Source organism: Colius striatus, chromosome 18 (genome assembly GCF_028858725.1).
Source record: "Colius striatus isolate bColStr4 chromosome 18, bColStr4.1.hap1, whole genome shotgun sequence".
Classification (NCBI taxonomy): Eukaryota; Metazoa; Chordata; class Aves; order Coliiformes; family Coliidae; genus Colius; species Colius striatus.
The window spans coordinates 3183105-3201487 of NC_084776.1; the positions used below are offsets into that span (position 1 = coordinate 3183105).

The 18383-nt window shown below is 38.9% G+C and overlaps 1 protein-coding gene across 2 annotated transcripts in view; it reads right to left on the bottom strand.

Annotated features, from left to right (window-relative positions):
* CEP112 (centrosomal protein 112) overlaps window positions 1-18383 on the bottom strand; it is a 157148-nt gene that overhangs the window by 68356 nt on the left and 70409 nt on the right. For both annotated transcript variants that reach the window (XM_062010711.1, XM_062010710.1), the window contains one exon: window positions 16923-17105. In XM_062010711.1, the coding sequence (XP_061866695.1) occupies window positions 16923-17105 (183 nt within the window). The remainder of the gene's footprint in view (window positions 1-16922; window positions 17106-18383) is intronic.

Consider the following 18383-nt stretch of genomic DNA (forward strand, 5'->3'; position numbering starts at 1 on the left):
TAAGTCAAAGCTTTTAGAAAACATTTGCATTTAAATTTTCCACATATTAAATTTAAATGCATTAGCATTTCCTGAACAACATGTAATTCTGATTTAAATGCACACATGATGTATTACAGATTTAAGGATTACTACAGACATTCATCTCTATGAGGCAGCAAAATTAAACATATTATAATTCCTGATTTGTGCCCAAATGAGGTGCAGGCTGTATTGTCTATGAGAAATGTCTTTGCACTGTCGAGTAATGACAAGACTTTCTTTTAAAGTAAAAAGGCCAAAACAATCCCATTCCCTCAAAAAACTCTCTTGGATGAACATTTGTTTAAATTACTGCTCAAAACACACACATCTTTTGAGTATTCCAGAAATGTTACCCTGTGCATCTCGTAAGGGGTTTATGGCGAGTGTACCAGAAATGGCATTGGCTACAGAACATGACAGGACAAACATAAGCTGCAGACACAAAGCCTAAGTAATAAGCTTTTCATGCATAAGATGGCTCTCATCTTCAACTTCTCAAGTTAATATTTGTAGAAATACAAACTCTGGACACTTAGCTCCTGCTCAGATCATCTGCCTTAACTATCTCCTCAACAGGCTGTTGAGGAACTTGAGGAAGGCGAGAAGTTTATGCTGCTGTCCAAGTTCTGCCCTGACTCTTCATCAAGGTGAAAAAGATACACTTTTCAAAACTCCACCATAATCACAGGAAGCCAACTGAGGAACCCTAACACCATTATTCTCTGGGTTGATGACTTAAATGCACTAGCCTGTGTGTACTATTCTGCTCTATTAAAGAACCTAATACACCAGGAAACCCTCTCATTACTGATGTCATGCTGCTATATTGAAGATGACAGTCTTTAACCAAGCATGAAGTCCTCATTCTTGGTCTCATGAATGGCAATATGTGTGGGCAGAAATCCTGAAATCCAGTACCTTCAGAAATAAAAAGAAGTCACAGGTTTAGAAGCTGATTATTTCTTTAAAATCTAACTATTAAAAAACCACCCTAGTTTCTGCAAGGCAGTAACAACAGATGCAGTAATTCTGTTAATCAATGAGTTGTTGTAATCTCTTATCTGTATGTTAGCTGCTTACACAAATGAGATGCAGAATTACACACACATGAAGCTTTTGACTTTCTCCTTTGTGAAATCAACTTGAATTGGAAGAAGCATACTCCATCTTCAGTGTCAATTCTTATATCAAACATTCTTGAGTCACCCCCATCTGAGGATGATATTCCTAGAGATGAAAGTCTTTACTCTGACCTAGGTGTTAGGTTGGAGTCAAAGGCATCTGCTGATGGTACCTGGTCTGTACTTTGTGCACATTTCTAGTCTCCCTGGCTGCACCTTCATCCTCAAGTGCTGGTTGCACTATTCCCATCATCTTGACAGTGGCTCCTCCGAGTTCAGAGACCTTTTAGAAGCACCATTCTCAACAGCTACCAGTTCAGAAAGACAAGATCAATCACAGGATGATCTGTACAAAATAAATGAAAACTGTGTGCATAACATTTCTTTTCTTGGAATCGAGAGTATTTTTGGCTCACTATCTTCCTCTGGCACCTTTACATTGATCTCTATCCTTTTCATCCTTCTCAGTTTGTCCTTGAATTCAGTTGATACCACTTTGCTTTCTGAATGACAAATAGGCCACTGCATCCTGGGGCAGGAGTTTCTTCAGGTTTATTTATGCAATCATTTTGAATCTACTGCACTTTGAATAAATATTAATATATAGTTTAAATGTAAAATCTAAATAAATAATAAACATGCAAATTCTATGAAATACCAGTAAAATAACCCATTAAATGTATTCATTTATACATGTCCATGTTTATATTTACTACCCACTCCCCCTCCTCCTTCCTTCTCCTCCCCATTTTACCCCACTAAAAAAACATCAGGTAACCTCCATTTTGCATTAGCAACAATGTGCTACTCCTAAGTGAAATACTTTGGCAGGGAACAACAGTTGTGAGAAGGGCTTGAAGGAGAAACTGTTGACTGGAGGCAGAGCACCAAACAGCAGTGTCCTTTCTATACAACAGTGAAGCACAGTCTTTTAAGAGGACATCATCTGCAGACTTTTGAAATCTACTGCTTTTATCTTTCTGGAAAGCATCACTGTTCGGAAGGGCACAATCTTATTATGTAAAAGTAAGAAATCGTGAGTCTGTGTCACATTTCTACTAACATAAAGCTTAAAAATCAGGGAACTAACAGAAAGGTTTTTTTCTCAAATACCACAAGGTGGTATTTCTGACAAATGGCATCCAATGCATTTGTTGAGACAGAGGTTTCAGTTTTCTCCATGTGCATGCCTAATCACCACATTAATGAAGGCTTTTGCTATAAAGGAATAGCAAGGCTGTCTCTGCTAAATCTCCTTGAAACTCACAGCACAGAAAACCAAACATTGCCTTCCATATCAATGCCTGCATTAGAAGCCATTACTGACTAATGCTGCTGTTTTCTTTCAGCCTATGATGCAAAAAGATGCCAAGGAAATGTTATCACAAGGGTTTGTTTGCACAGCTTTAGAAATGATAGTAATCTACTAAGTATCCGACACAATACTCAGGTAAAGCAGGTAAGAATTAATTGGTACCTTCCCCCCTGCTCCCCCCCGAATTTCAGATGCTGAAACTGTTTTTCCCTTTATTGAACCAGCTCGGCCTAGACTGGCTTGTCCCGCAGTGACATGTATATTGAATACAAATCAGACAGCGTAGCTTTAAATCTGTGTTGCAGCTCTCATTTCCAATTCGAGAACTGTACTATAATCATAAGCTTCTGGTGGATGAAAGGAAATCAGCTCTCTGAATATTAGCTAATGCCACATTTGCAAGTCCTGAAGAGATCTGTGCTGTTTAAAAAAAAAATAGATCATTTCTCGTGAACCTATATATATGAATCGCTTTGTACTGCTCGACTGATAGAAGCGATGCCTGTGCTGGGATTAAACCCTTTTCATCATAAAACCTCATCTGGTTCGGAGTCCAAGTCCATCAAACCTTTTCCCTTTAAAGTCCCGCCTTTGATTCTACATCAATTTATTCAAACCGCAGCTGGGTGGCTGAAAACGAAAGGACAGCATCATTTAAACCAACCATGTTCCTAACTTGAAAGAAGGGCTATAATTAAAAAAATGGGCATAAAAGAATGGAAATGGGATAATATTTTTTAATGGTAGTTCAAAGGCCGACAGATGTCAGAGCCTTTGAAGATGTCAGTACACTGAGCAAGAAGTTGCCATTAAATAGTTTGCCTGAGAGGTGAAGCAGCTTTTTAATGACTGAAAAAGCCCTTGCAGACACATCCTTGTGTTTTTAATTTGTCAGAGTTTCTGCAGTATTTTCTGATTAATGACACATGATTATAACTGCATAGCATACATATTTTTATACTTTGTTAAATGAATACTTTATTCCACATTCCTCCAGCGCCAGATAAGAACAGGAAAGCTTTACTATGGAGTCCAAAACTATTCAGATTGCTCAAATATTTATGGTAATTTGAGGGGATTGGCTAGATACAGAGCTACTATGTGTTGCTACCTTTTGTTCTTTAATGGTGCTATTACTACTACCATCACAATGTGCATGCATTAAGCTAGCATGTGACCCAGTAATGTATTGTACCCTTCTTGTGCCCTAAACAATCGGAGCTTTCATAATTCACTGATGAACAAAGTCATCAAATCAAAATAACATTTAGAAAAAAAAATCCTCAGCTGATCCTAAACAATACAAACAATGGCTGCCAATGTATTGTACATGGAAAATAACTTTTCACAGACAAAAAAACATTGCTAGGAAACATCAAGTTCAGAAGAAAACCAGCAGTATTTATAAATGCAGATAAAGTCCCCATCTTGGGCTGAGAAGATGCTCCTGCAATATCCTTCACGTCTCTGTTAACATATGCAAATTGTTTCTATTTTCACCACAAATGGAAAATGCAGTAGCCTAAATCCCAGGGACTATTTCTTTTGCTCCCAGGAGTAAGCTCTCAGATCACTACAACAGTCTTTTGTAAAAGTATGTCTGCCAAGTTGAGCAGGCAGATCATGGGGAAGCATCCCAGCCCTGGGGAGGGACAGGAAAAGCCAGTACTGCATGCACTGTGTTGTATCACACCTTAGAGAAGTCATTCATATAAAAACACAGTCATTGCAAGGGAATTTGATTAATGTACATTTTGCTCTTTCAACCTACATTCAGCTTGTTACCTGGATCATAAACAGAAATATGATGAACACAGATAAAACTTAATGTACCGAGAGACTGGAGGTACCTCAGCAGAGCTTTCTGAAATCAGTTGCTGGTTCCTCTAGAACATTCACATGATTTCCTAAGTATGAATATTTGCCTTCTTGCAATCTGTATTCATCAGGAACCTCTTTGTAATAACCATGCTGCCTACCACCACCATGAACCTCCTCAAGGGGAAGAAGATAACTGTCGGATACTTGCTGCTGCTCTGAAATCATTTGCATCTCCAACTGGAGGTGAAGGAAGCTGTTAGCAACAGATGTGCTGCTGTGTGTTCAAAACACAGTATAGTTATCCAGCTGCAAAAGCAAGCATTGGAAATCTTGAAGTGTCTACGGCTGCAGTGAGAACAAATGTAATTCTGAAATGTAATTCTGAAATGTAATTCTCCCAAAGGTATTTCTTGAACAAAAACAGTCCTGCTAGGGAAAAAAATATGACTATGGTAGGATTCCACTAAAAAGAACATATAGAAATGGACTACTTTTAGTAAAAACAACTGTAAATCCAATTTACAACTAATCAGCAGCATTCCTCCTCAGGTTATTCTAAAGTTACCTTGAAAGACAGTTTGTTTAAAAAGCAAAACAAAACCTAATCTACCATGCATCACTAGAATACTTGACTTTGTCTTGAATCTCATAATCCTCAATCTATAAGTGTTAAATTAAACACTTTTGCTGCTTTTCCTAGAAAACAAATGATATACACGAGCTGCTGGGAAGCTGCTCAGCAGGATGGGGTGGAAGTGGCCACAGGGAACACCTGCTTCAGCCAGGGTGTCAGCTATAGAAATGAGATGAAGACCTTGCCGTCTCTGCCAGCCACATCTCAGGAGCTTGGCAGATCTTGGGTGATGTGGTGCTCTCAGTAGGAGTGTTGCAACAGCAGCACACTCTGGATGCAATCAACCAAGGGAAATGAGCTCTAGTCATCTGCTGCTCTCCAAACACCATTGCTGTTGTCACTGTGAGGATACAGGGTATTTTCTGTTCATTTTCAGTTATTATTTAGCACTATAGTAATAAACAAGAAAATAAAACTACAAACTTTAAACAGTTATAATTTAGTGGAAATAAAACTTCAGAGAACAAAGAAAAAACACTTCTCTAAGCTGTGGGACTTTGTACTGAATTTCTAATTCATTTCACAAACTGAAGGAACATTACCCACAAAAGATGTATCAGACTTACAAATAAACATTACAAAATTCTTCTAAACATGAGCTCTCAGACACCTGACTACATAATGGTTTGTTACAGCAGTCCCTGTAAGCATGCAAAGCTGAGCCATTCGGATTCTATCCATTAGAGGGCAATAACTCATACACACACAAACTCGTACATATGTACATACAAACACACACTCTCTCACACACCTTCAACTGACTTTAGGTGGAAAACTAGTATTTTGTTTCTAATATTACCAATGGTATATTGACAGCTTGGATCCTGATCCATTCTCTCCCCTTCCACTCTCCCAACAACAGTATCCAACAGATAAAAAGTTATGATAACAAATTATTCCTCAAACTTGTTTTCCTACAAGGAAATCAGTACAATATATAGTTTTGGAAGGCTTGCAGATAGCTGTTATTAAAGTTAGTTTGGATAGAACAACTGGCATTTATGTAAGCATGTAAATCATTATGAGGGTTCCAAAACTTCAAACACATAAGAATTGTTCTTCACGTGCTCATCTCCCACCTACAGTCACTTTTCTATTCAATCACCTCAGAAAGCTTCGATAACAGCAGCAACTGCAGACATAGCAAGTACCCAACACACTGTAGATGTCTCAATAGTACAGGCAAATCTTGGAAAAGAATTTTTACTATGTCATTAGCAGAGCCACTTGAGGGAAGCAGCTCATGCGCTGTGTCTTCTGCTTTCTTGCTCCAGCCATGTCAACCTACTGATAAACCTCATTGCTTACCATGGGTCATAGAATAACAGGTCCTCAACCTTCCACATGCTGAACCCATTTCTAATATCCTACAAGCACACTTACACTATGAGTTTACTGGGACAGGAATTCTCTGTTGTTATACATCTTCGCTAACACAACATAGACTCAGACTCCTGAGAGGATTCCAACAATACAAATAATTACTATCAAGCTCTGAACTACTGCTTGCTACAGGATTGCTGGTGTTTAGTGTAACACACAGGCAGCTGAGCTGTATCAGTCACATAACGACCTATGAGCATCCAGACCACATTGATTTGTGTGTGTTTGGTTTTTTAAAAACATTATATTACTTTGTAATGGTCAATCTGTATTTCATTAGAAACAGTAATTCCAGTAATGATTTTAACTGTTACTTTTTTCCACCAATGGTTGAATAAATAGTTTATTATATTACAGGTTTAACAGAACTCAACTTCCTAGGGTCCAAGATGAAGATGCAGAACACCACACTGGTGTGTGTGCTACCCCAGAAAGCACACACATGCCCTCAACAGGGGCAGGCACCTCAAACTCAGAAATCCCTGATAATAACAAATGCAGCAGAATATGCAGCTACTTTCAAATATTCCAGCACCCTCTGTGTTTGCAGTGGCTGCCTTTCCAGTATCACTTTCCTCACTATTTCTCCTTTCTAAATTCATTTTACAGATGCCAATACAGCAGAAAGCACAGACTACAAAAGAACTCAAGGTGTCAGAGACAACTTTAGAAGAATCGTATCACCTCTGCAAAAGATGAAGTTCACTCTTGGTGGGATTTTCAGATGTTTCAAGTAAAAACACTGTGTCAGGTTTCCTTTCTTTTTTTTTTCCCCCAAACTACATCAATGTTTGTTTTTATGAACTCCAAACAACTACTTTAAAAACTGAAAATGGAATATTCACAATCAGGACAATATTTTATGGGTCAAAAATGAAGTTTTCTTATTTGCAGCATATGTATGAATATAAATTACTATAAGGTATGTAATTGCAGTTTGAAATATATTGCTTTCTCCATTAAACAGAAATACACAGTATCCTTGACATCGATTTCTGTCATTTTGTCATGATAAACACTCAGGTATTAAGTACCTTCCACATCATGCACCCAGGCATGATTCCAATTAGTGCTGAATAGAAGACAAAATGTCAGCCTAATAAGCTTCAATTTGCAAAGTCTTTGAACATTCAGTGATATCATCACTTTGCCAATCATTTCTTGTACTTCGCCTTCTCTTTTTCCACATCACCTTCCCTGTCAAAAGAAAGTCTTTCAAACCTACAGAAATGGAAGACATGAACGTCAGTCATTGGTCTGACTGAGCTGAAAGATCCAGAAGTGACTCCTCAATATATCAACAGAGAACTACGATGTGCACGATATTATCTCAAAGCTAATTTGCTGCCAACATGTGGAGTAACTGGGGAGAAAAAAAGTCTACTTTAAAGTCATACTGTGAAAAATCAACACTAAAGACCTTACATCATTCCCAGAGTCTGTGCCACTCTTCCGAAAAGAAGAAACAGTATTTGTTACAGTAAGGTGACAATCATTTCCTCAAAGGTGACTGGGCCAAAGAACAGCTCTGCTGTGTGACTTCACAGTGAAAACAGTCACTGTATTTTAAAGTAATGTATTTTCTTTCTAATTTGTTTCTTCCACAAATAAATAAATAATAAATAAATAAATAACTGTTTCTAAGAAGGAAAGACAAATTGCAAAAAACACATAAACAGTTCTGTAAGCCTGAACATACAAGACTAGCAGATGCCTAAAGCCTATGGCTGAGGACACATGTTGCTTTCTCTAACTGGAATTTCCCCAAATGCAGAACTGAAAATGCCTGCTCTTACCTGGATGTGAGAGAAAAAGAGAAACACAAAATGGCAGAAAAGCCAAGGAGATAATGAATCACGATGGAATACGTGGAGCAACACTCCATGAGTCCTCCAAGGCTCTGCCAGTACAGCTGGTCCTGCCCAAGGAACAAACACAGAGTCCCAGTTCTGAAAAGGAGAGTCAGGAAACAGTCTCTTCTGAGGTGACTTTTTCCCCCCACCCCCCCAATAGCTCCTGTGTCTTTCTCTGGCAAAACAGAGAATTTACCACTTTTCTTCTTGACTAAAGCAATATAGAGAGCAATAAGCAGAGCAGGGGCAGAGCACCCAGGACAGTGCAGCATGCCATAAGTATCTCAGCTGCAATTTGTTACTGGTTTTCCACTTGAAGGTCTCTCTAGAACACTTTAATGTGGGAGCGTGCAGAGCTTTATGGATGGTCTCATATTTCTCAACTGACATATCTTCAACCAAAGTATGTCAACTACAGGAGAGGGCAAGACTTTTCACTGGCTTACTGATTTCTTCTTCCCCCATCATAAACCACATAAAAGAAAAATACAAATAATCAGCTCTCCAAAATTACTATTTATTACCTCATCATGAAACCGTCTACTGGACCCTGCAGTGGTATTGAGTAATATCATTACTTAAACCATAAAGAGGTTGTACTTATTACTCAAAATCAAGAAAATTAGCATCCATACAGACCTTATTGTTCTAAGACCAGTAAAGCTGCCAAAACAAGTGGTGTTAACATTCCAAACTACAGATTGTCATAATTTCTCGTCTAGTGTTTCATTCTTTCATTTGGTATTTATAATACCTTTGAATTGAGGAACTGAATGGACCATAAAATCTCCCCTAGCAGATAAATCATTTAACAGCTAGACTACTGTTTGAAACTTGATTTATGGTGGCAGTGAGTGAATGGAATTAACAACTGCTGATGGATGGAAGAGAGATTGATTTTGGATAATCTTTCACTAGAAAAAGGATAAGAGGAAACATGCAACCAGCTACAAATGGCATCTCTCAAAGTTCAAATGGGGCTGATACAGCTTAACATCACCCATGACCTGGAGGAGAGGACACAATGAACCCTGTACAACACAGTGGCCAGCATCTCTCGGGAGGAGGTAGTCAGTATGTTAAAAGAGCAGAGTTGCCTTTCACAGGGACCTCAAACTCTGCAAGCCAGAGGAATGGGCTACTAGGACCTTCAGGAAGTTCACTAAAATAGGTTTATTCATCCTGGAGAACAGAAGACTAAAGAGAAATCTAATTGCTGTCTTTAACTGAGTTTAAGGAGTTGTAGAGAAGACAGAGGCAGACAAAAGGACAACAAGCCACAGATGTAAATTGTAAGAACAAATACTCCAAATGGATATAAAGGGAAAGAAATTTCACAAGGGATTAGTAAAGCACTGGAGCAGGTTGCTCAGGGAGGTTGTGAAATCTCCATCATTGCAGATTTTCAAAACTCAGCTGGACTTGACCTTGAGCAACATGATGTAATTTTGAAGTCAGACTTGCTTTGAGCAGGAGGTTGGACACGATGACCTCCAGAGGTCCTTCCAATCCAAATGATTCTGTGATGATGGAAAAAAAACCCTTCAGTATGAATCCTGATCGCCCATTAGAGGATGTCCCTTCAGCCATTCAGTGGAATGTCTGAAGTAGATAACACTGCTGTTTTCCAAATTGCTGTACTCGTTCTATGGACTAAGTCAACTTCTTTCTCTTTAGCAACTCCTTCAAGCAATGGTAAGACTAAAACCCAATTTTTAAAAGATTAAAAAAAAGCAATAATGAATGCTCTGAGTAAGCATCCTCTTCTCTGTACAGCAGACATTTACCAAACAAATTTAGTTGTCATATTTGGAGCAATGTAGTATCATAAAAAATACATACAAAAAGAGAACATTCAGACTCTTACATTTCGTAGCAACATCAATAAGCAACTTTAGAGTCTGGCTTTGCCATACATTGACCTTCACATACAACACTCATGCTTCTTTTATTTCAAAATCAAGAGCTTATACAGTAAGTTGAGCAGTTCTGCAGAATAACACAGTATTTTTGCCTCTCTACTTAGAAATTGTTACACCAACTGAAATGCTGCATACTATCACCAGTTTTGTGTTTACTAATGTATTCCTTTATATGACTTTCCTTTTGAAAATCATTTCACACTATGCATAGCTTATTGTCTATTAGAGTTATTCATTCATCATAATCCTCACATCCGATCCCCATATGCAATGCCACACCTAGTGTATGTGTTATAAACTCCCATAAAGATTCTTTACCCTGCTGATGAGCAAGATTGATCTCATTTTTTTCCCCTCAAAATTATTTTGTATTTCTTAGCATCTATGCAGGAAATAACCTTTTCCTAAACAAGGAGTACTGGCATAAAATAAAATTACTGCTACGTGACAGAAACCCTTTTTCTACACAAGGGAAATACCCCACATCTTTTCAGCTGTCAATATTTTATTTTAATACAAAAAAATAACATAAAATGTTGATTACAATGCAGTAATAACTAGCATATATGTTCAATTTCATATTATACACACAGAAAGTCCATTTTGTTGAACAGAACTCCATCTCAGAATCAGCGTTCACACTATGTGATGAGCTAGTTTCTATAGCAACTGCTTTCTCTTTTACATACACTGTAGACAGCACAAAATGTCAGTTCTTTCCTAAGCTAATTCAACATTTTTAATGGGCAAATGATAATTTATGCACCACTAGGTATGGCTTCCAAAAATGTCCTTAGTAAATATTTCAAATGCTGAATAACTTGCAGTATAAAAGGACACAGTAGCAAGTCATGTCTCATCTCCTGCACTGAATTCCTCCCCATTCAATTTCAGTCATATTATAAAAAGTGAGAGTCAAGTTAAAATGTGGAAGGGATGATCACCCACTACAGCATGAGAACACTTTGATGGTTCCATTAAGTGAGGAAGCAGCAGATGTTTATAGCTTGTTGAGCCTTTTGAAAGGCATCTCAAACAGAAGCAGCAGCTCAGAAGCAGGGACCAGAAGCAGAGTTCTTGATGCAAAATGAACGTGGCAAAGTGGTTTTATCTGAGCAGGGAATAGGAAGGTGCACATGAAGCACAGGAACCCTAAGCCTGAACCCTAAGCTTCAGTTTCAGAGCACAAACTCATTTTTTACTTGAATCTCAAAGATTACAACTTTGCTGCAGCCCAAACTCTTCCCACAGCTCATCTGCACTTACTCAAGTTCAGCTGAAGCTAGCTGTGCTGATACCAGAGCCCAAAATGGGACAATGAGTATTTCCCCAGGAAACTGGTGCATTTGGGCATTTCACTTGAACTCTCAACTTCACAGCTATGCTATTAGTTCAGAGCCCAGTTTGAACACTTCCATAGGACCTATCATCAGATCCTTGATTTTAGCAGATATCCCCCATCCATCCCGACCCTGAGTCAGCAGACTATGAGTAACAACCAAGGGAAAGCACTCAAGTGCTACAACAAATATTTGCTACTTTCCATCAATGGTCATGTCCTGGGTCGACTGGTGGTAAATTAAACATGCTGCAATATAGCCAAAAGCTTTTGTTTAGGAAAGGCTAAAAGGGAACGTCTGTCTCAGCCCAACAGCTACTCTTCAAGTAAAATATAACAAACAAATATTTAGATTGCAAATCCATGATTTAGATTGTCTGCAGAGAAAGCCTGCACAGCAAACAATGCATTTCTTCTCATGCCAAAACATCTTCTATTAAGAAAAGTCAAAGAAGAAATGAGTCATAGAATTTATTTACTCAACATTGTATACAGAAGTGACTTCAGTAGCACCATCAACATCTGAAGGTTTCACAGGCTGCATCTATCTGCACTATCCAGACAGAACCAAGCAAACTCCTTCCACTGATCCTAGAAGAATAATCCTGTGGAAACTGGTGTTTGGAGATATTGGAACAATTATATGAAGTAGAAGAGTTGATCAGTGATTTATCTGTGGTAACAATAGGTTCTTTCAGATCAAAGTCTAAGAAAGTCTCCTATTGTGAAACAAATGCTCCTGCATAAAGTTACTGCTACAGTAATATTTATACATAGACAGAAACTGCATGTTTGGGGTATTTATTGTTAAACAAGTTTATTATGTTTTTATATTCTCTTGTCAATAGATGATAAAGCCATCCAGACAAAAACGAATTGGCAGAGCACCACTTCAGAGTGACTACATATACGAAGGGAAGATAAATCTCTTGTGTTCCCCCAATTTGTTGACACAGTAATTATCAATGGAGAACCATAAACATATCCCAAGGACTTGCAGGAACAAAAATAATGATCACTGTTGGAATGAAAATAACTATCATTACCGGGTTGGGGTTTTTTTATTGTTAACTCAACACGCTCAAACAGCTCAGAATCAAGTCAGGCAAAACCAGGTGCAAAGCAGCAGTTGCAGAAAGATTGCTGTTTGCAAGTGTAAAGATGCACATTTTCAAAGAGGAGAAGCCATAAAAGAAGTGAAAATACATCCTGTACAACGTGCACCACGGAAGAAACTGCTGATTTCTGAGAGGGTAAAGCAAACTAGGATGGTAAAAGCCAGAGGGATTATGGAAAGTGTAAAAAAAACGAGAGAGGAAAAAGGAAATGAAGACTGGCCATGGGAAAATACCTTATTAACTCTTCTCATCACCTCCAGCCTGCTCTTTTTACCTAGCAACCACTGTTCTCGATATCAGTGCTCAAATGACTTCAGAACTACTCAAGGCTTTCCTTTCCCAAACAATAACGGCTTATCCTAAGCCACTCCTAAACACCAGACATGATCTATTAAAGCAGCTTCATTTCTGAGAGCATAAACATTAAATGTTGAAATTAAATATTGTGACATCAGTGCCAAACACTGGCAAAACGTGCCTCAGCGTTTGAGCTACTCCTGACCCAATTACCTATGGATGAAAACGGTGGACTTGCCAATTAATCTCATAACAGATTCTGGAAAGAGAATTCAGTTTCTTTAAGAAAACTTTTCTCCTCTCACTTTAGTGCAAAGTAAAGTATTTGAAGTTACAGGGGTACATTTTTTTTTCTTCTTCTTGCCTGAAGGTCAATGGTCAAAGAACAAACACGCAAATGATCCAACTCTACAGCAGCTGGAACATGAAAATCTTTGAGCTGGTTGAGGGCACGTGTCAGATGCTGGGGAGAGAGTGACATTCACAGGATAAAAGGAAAGGATAAGGGCACAACTGGCACCAGAGCCCATCGGGCATCAGCTATTAAAATTCCTAACCTTGTTATCTTACTTTGCAGAAGCAAACTGGGTGTATTTTTCTCTATAATCAGAAGGCTTGCTTCAGAAAGTCGTCAATTCAGTAGGCAAGGCTGTTTTTCTTAAAACAAAAGGAAGATCTCCATCATCCAAGGAGTTCTCTAGTTTGTGAGCTAATTATTTAAAAGATAATTTAGAGGTGAGGAATGAACAATCAACCCAATTGTCACCTAACAATGCTCCTAAAGAAAATCCTGCTTATATATAAAAAAATATCTAAATCAAATAGAAGTAGTGATTCAAAACTACTCTCTAAAAAATAAAATCCCACATTACTAGCTACTATTTAAATAATAGCAATACTAAGGCAGTTCATAGAAAACATATAGGGTTCAAAAGACTACAAGAACACAGCATGGTATAAAAGCCTTTGTACTGCTCTGACTTTTATTGACCTACGTGTCAATTTACTCCTCCCCAAGCATTATAACCCTAGGTGAAAAAATCAAAGCAAGCTTCCTAGACATGGCTAAAACCAAGAGCTAAAGTAGAATACAATTGTTATCCAGAAATTCATCTGCAATATAAAAGGTGATCCACTTAAATCAAGTTCCTTTCCTGAATAGATATTAAACTTATATTTCCAAGAAGCAGTAACATTATTTAAGCCTGAATTAAAATTTGGCAATGTACTGAAATCTTTGTTTTTACACTTTAGTTCTGACTAAAGCGTTAATAAATGTATTCTTATTTGAATAAAATCCAGCCATTTTGTATACTTTCACGGTAGCTGAAGACCAAGGTGCGAAACTAGAGACCTTGGATAGGCAATAAACAATAAAATAAATTAATCTTTTCAGTAACAACACCCAGTCACAGCTGTCTTCAGTAATAAAGTAAGAACTACGTACTTCAAATCATTTTCCATATCAAAAGAGTAGCGAATGTTTAAAGAGGAGTAATAGTGAATACCTTTAATAACGGTGCTTTCACATCATTCACCAAACACTGCACAGATAGGTCCTTCAAATCAAGCTACTTGTATATGATTAACAGTAATTCTTATTTAAATTTCGTTGAGATACCCAGTGAAGCTGCTTTTCATCTAGCAAAGCAAAATGGCCTCTTCTCCTGTTTCATCGCACCTTCGCTGGGATATAAAGCAGCCGGGAAAAAATGGCTGCTATCAAACACAGCTCCAATTTAACAGGTTTTTAAAAAGCTCTGTCTACATAAACTCATTAAATCACCAGGATATCTTCATTAAGAGACTGTCAATCGTTTCATCGAACCCGTAAGATTGTTTCTGTGTGACTTTGGCTGTTAGTTCCGTTAGATGTCCAAAACACCTTTCAGCAAACACATGCAAAGATGGGAAAACGTCATAAAGATATGTACCGTAATTCTGTAACAAACATCAGCGTTGTCTGTTGAGCTCACTGCCAAGACAGAAGTGAATTCTCATACAAAGACCAAAGGAAGGAATGAAGAGCAATTTGGTTTTTAAAATGGAAAAAAACCAGAGGTCCTGGAAAGCCGATGGATTCTCACCAGAATTTCAATAAACAGCTCTTCTAGTCAAAGGCAACGGCATTTTCTTCCCTGATTTACATGTAATTCTCATGGTAGCAATGTTCAAATGACTGTACAGGGATATTCAAAGCACAAACAAAAGCCCTGTAAAAAGGCCAAAGTTTCTGCTATTCAGACTGTTACTATTCTCCAAATAGTTGTGATAATTTCCTGCTTTCTATCTGTAGTAGTATTATATATCCCATTGCAAACATAAAGCACAACCAAAGTTTGGGCTCCAATCTTTGCCAGAAATAACTTAAAACAGAATGAAGCAGAGACATACTTACAAGACACCTCCTAGATCCTCTGAATTTGCTTAAGACAGTCCCTGTACCTTTGTGTCCAGCTACAGAGCGATACAAAATTGTACTGAACACTGGCGTGTGGATAGAATAATCCTATAGGAATTTAAACCTGTTATTTAACCTGAGTGCTACAGCCCTGCACACAAACACAACATCAGGAATGCAGGTGAGAGGATGACACAACTTTGAAAAGGCACTCACAAATAGCTCTATAGTTAACATGCATCTATCTTGGGCCAAAGGAAAACATACAAAGAGAAAGCCAATCCCTTTAACAAGTTGAGCCTCTGCTCACTCTTACAACAAAGTGGAGAATAAAGGGCAAGGACTGATTTTTCAAAAGGCACCTGGATATCTTCTTCCTGAGCGGTCTCAAAAAAAGTGTCTCTCGTTTTCCTTGGAAAACCATAATGGTGGAAACGGAGAAATGCAATACATCCCTCATCCTCCCTCAACAAGCCGTTTGCTTTCCAACAGACACACTTAAGCCAGGTTTTGATAGAGTCCGAGTCGCCCAAAGGTGAAAAAAAATGAACAAAAATGGTAAAATAAATCTTGCATTTCACTTAGCTACATGACAGTTGCCAGTAAAAGACACAGCCCGCTAGTCTACAGGGAAGTAAAGTAAAAATGCCTCCATGTCAGGGTCTTGCATCTCATAGGGAAGGCGGTGGTGCGCGGAAAACGTACGTCGTTAACGATGCCTTACCAAAATATCCACTTTTGGGCTAAAATAATCCATGCATGATAAGGAATTCTAACGCCAATTAACAAAGATTATTCTCTGAATACTCTTTAAACTACAAAATCACCCTAATTTTTTAAAATATTACCATTACAGGCCTTTTTAATATAGGCTCTTAGGAAAATACACCATGCTGTCCTTACAAAACATATTGAAAAAGTGCAATAAGATGGTTTTTTGAACTGAAAACTCATAAAGATCATTTTCCATGCTGACAGCGTGCATTTCATCCAGAAGTTTGAAGAGTCAAATGCTACCCCAGCTGGGGGTTATTCTGCCAAATGGCTTCCAACAGTGACCACAGAGATGGAGGATGGGAGGGGTGCGTGTGTGTGTAGGAAAATAAACGTGATGGTAAGCAACCCCAAAGCCACATCATCTTATCAAATATCCGACATACATAGCCAAACACACAAAGCAAATCTAGAATACAAAACTGAAACAAAAAGACATGAGGAAAATGAAATAAAGCCATTTGTGAGTTACCTGCAGAGATTTTAAACAAACAAACAAAAAAAGAATACGAATGAAGCAGATATAATTCATATGGATTTGCCCAGGAAGGAGAAAAGGAGGGGTGAGTGTGAGGGCTTGGAGGGGGGAGAAGAACAGATACCTTTTTTTTCTTAAACAAATCCATCATGAAAGAAAATGAGACAAGATTATAAATAGGCCGAGTTATAGCGCACCATGGGATTTTTAATCTGGCTACCTGTGGTTTTTGCAGTTAAAGCCCCTATTCAGCAGTGGGAAGGGAGGGGGGAAAGCGGGAAAAAAACAGAGAAAAAGAAAAAAGAAAAACGAAATCAGGTTTATGTGGCAGTTTCGCAAATGCTCCCACAGCGTGCATCACCAACAATGCTGCCAAACAGGAAACACTCACTATCAGCATTTGCTAATAAGCGTACGCCTTTCAAACGGTATTGATCATTACCTGGCCATCTCGTTTCCTGCATTCTTGAGTTTGACTCTCGTGCTCTGCCATGGCAGCGCGAAGCTGTTTCTCCCGTTTCTCCATTTCCCGTCCATGGTCTCGGACCAGACAGTCCTTCTCTGCGTTGTGCTGCTGGAATAGGTGCGTCTTCTCCTGTTCATGCTCCAGCTTCAGCTCCACTATCTGATTGGACAGTGAGGAGTACAGTTCATCAATAGAACATCCTTGTCGTCATGACAACTCGTCTACAGCTTAATTTCCCCCTTAATTTCATCAAGTTGGCAATTTTATTTTTACGTCACTATTACCTCACCTTTTAAAAAGCCACCGTTAGCGTGACAGAATTCCTCCAGGCAATTCCAACAATGGACACAACCCAGCAAATCCAGCGCATCCTTTGCCCATTTTGTTGGGACAAATGTCGGAGCGTACAATACAAAGGAAAAAAAACAACAAGAAGGCATTGTCGCATTCTGTGTCCGGTCCCCCCCGGACCCTGCTGCTGCTCATCAGCAGGGCTGAGGATCCTAAATGGTTAATAGGCAGCCAGCTCTCCCCTTCGCTTAAATATACACACGCAACCCCCCCACCCCGGCAATTCAATCTTTGTAAAGATTTCTTTATGATTTCCAAAGCGAAAGCTCGTCCTTCACTATTCCTCAACGCTGGTGTATATACAGTTGGTTTGGGGGGTTTTCTTTTCCTTTTTTTTTTTTCTTAAATAAGGAAAAAAAAGAAAGAAAATTATAAAAAACAAAGCCCTATTATCCCGTTGTCAGCTACGCTATCCCAACATAAACAGATGTATGTGTTCCAGAAGGGCACCTGCTGTGCCGCAAGCTTGCACCACGATTTCATAAGAAGCCCTCTATTCTCAGGATCCTTTCCCAGTCCCCACCACACTGGATGCTGTGACCTTGGCCAGTCTTAGCCTCTCCCCGCTAGACTGAATGGCAGCCCGAGACCAAGGGCCTGGTTGCCGCAGCTTTGATACTAATCCTCCCCGCCTGCGCACAATGGCACCCTACCTGGCCTGCACACTGGAGCAGCCCGCCTGCCTTTGAAGCAGGTGATGAATAGGGACGGCAGGAAGCCGCTTCCCCACTGAACTCCGGGCCACACAGCTGCTAAGAACAGTCACTTGGATTTTTCTTCAGTTTTGGTGGATTTCGGAGAGGGGAGGCAGGGGGGAAGAAGAAGAAGAAGAAGAAAAAATAATGGGAAAAAAAATGCTCTTATCATGAATATGGTGGGGTATTTTCAGCGTGAGAAGGAAGGGGAAAAAAAAAGGCAACGGGAGGAGCCAGCTGTGTGTGCGCCGAGAGCGCCCCGGCACCTTATCTTAAAGCTGTAGCATTCAATTCTGGAGGAATATGAGCTGTTTGCGTGGCTTTGGGGTTTAACATTCGAAACAAAGTTGTTTTTTCTTTTTTGAAAAAGTGGACTTTCTTCAGCTATGGA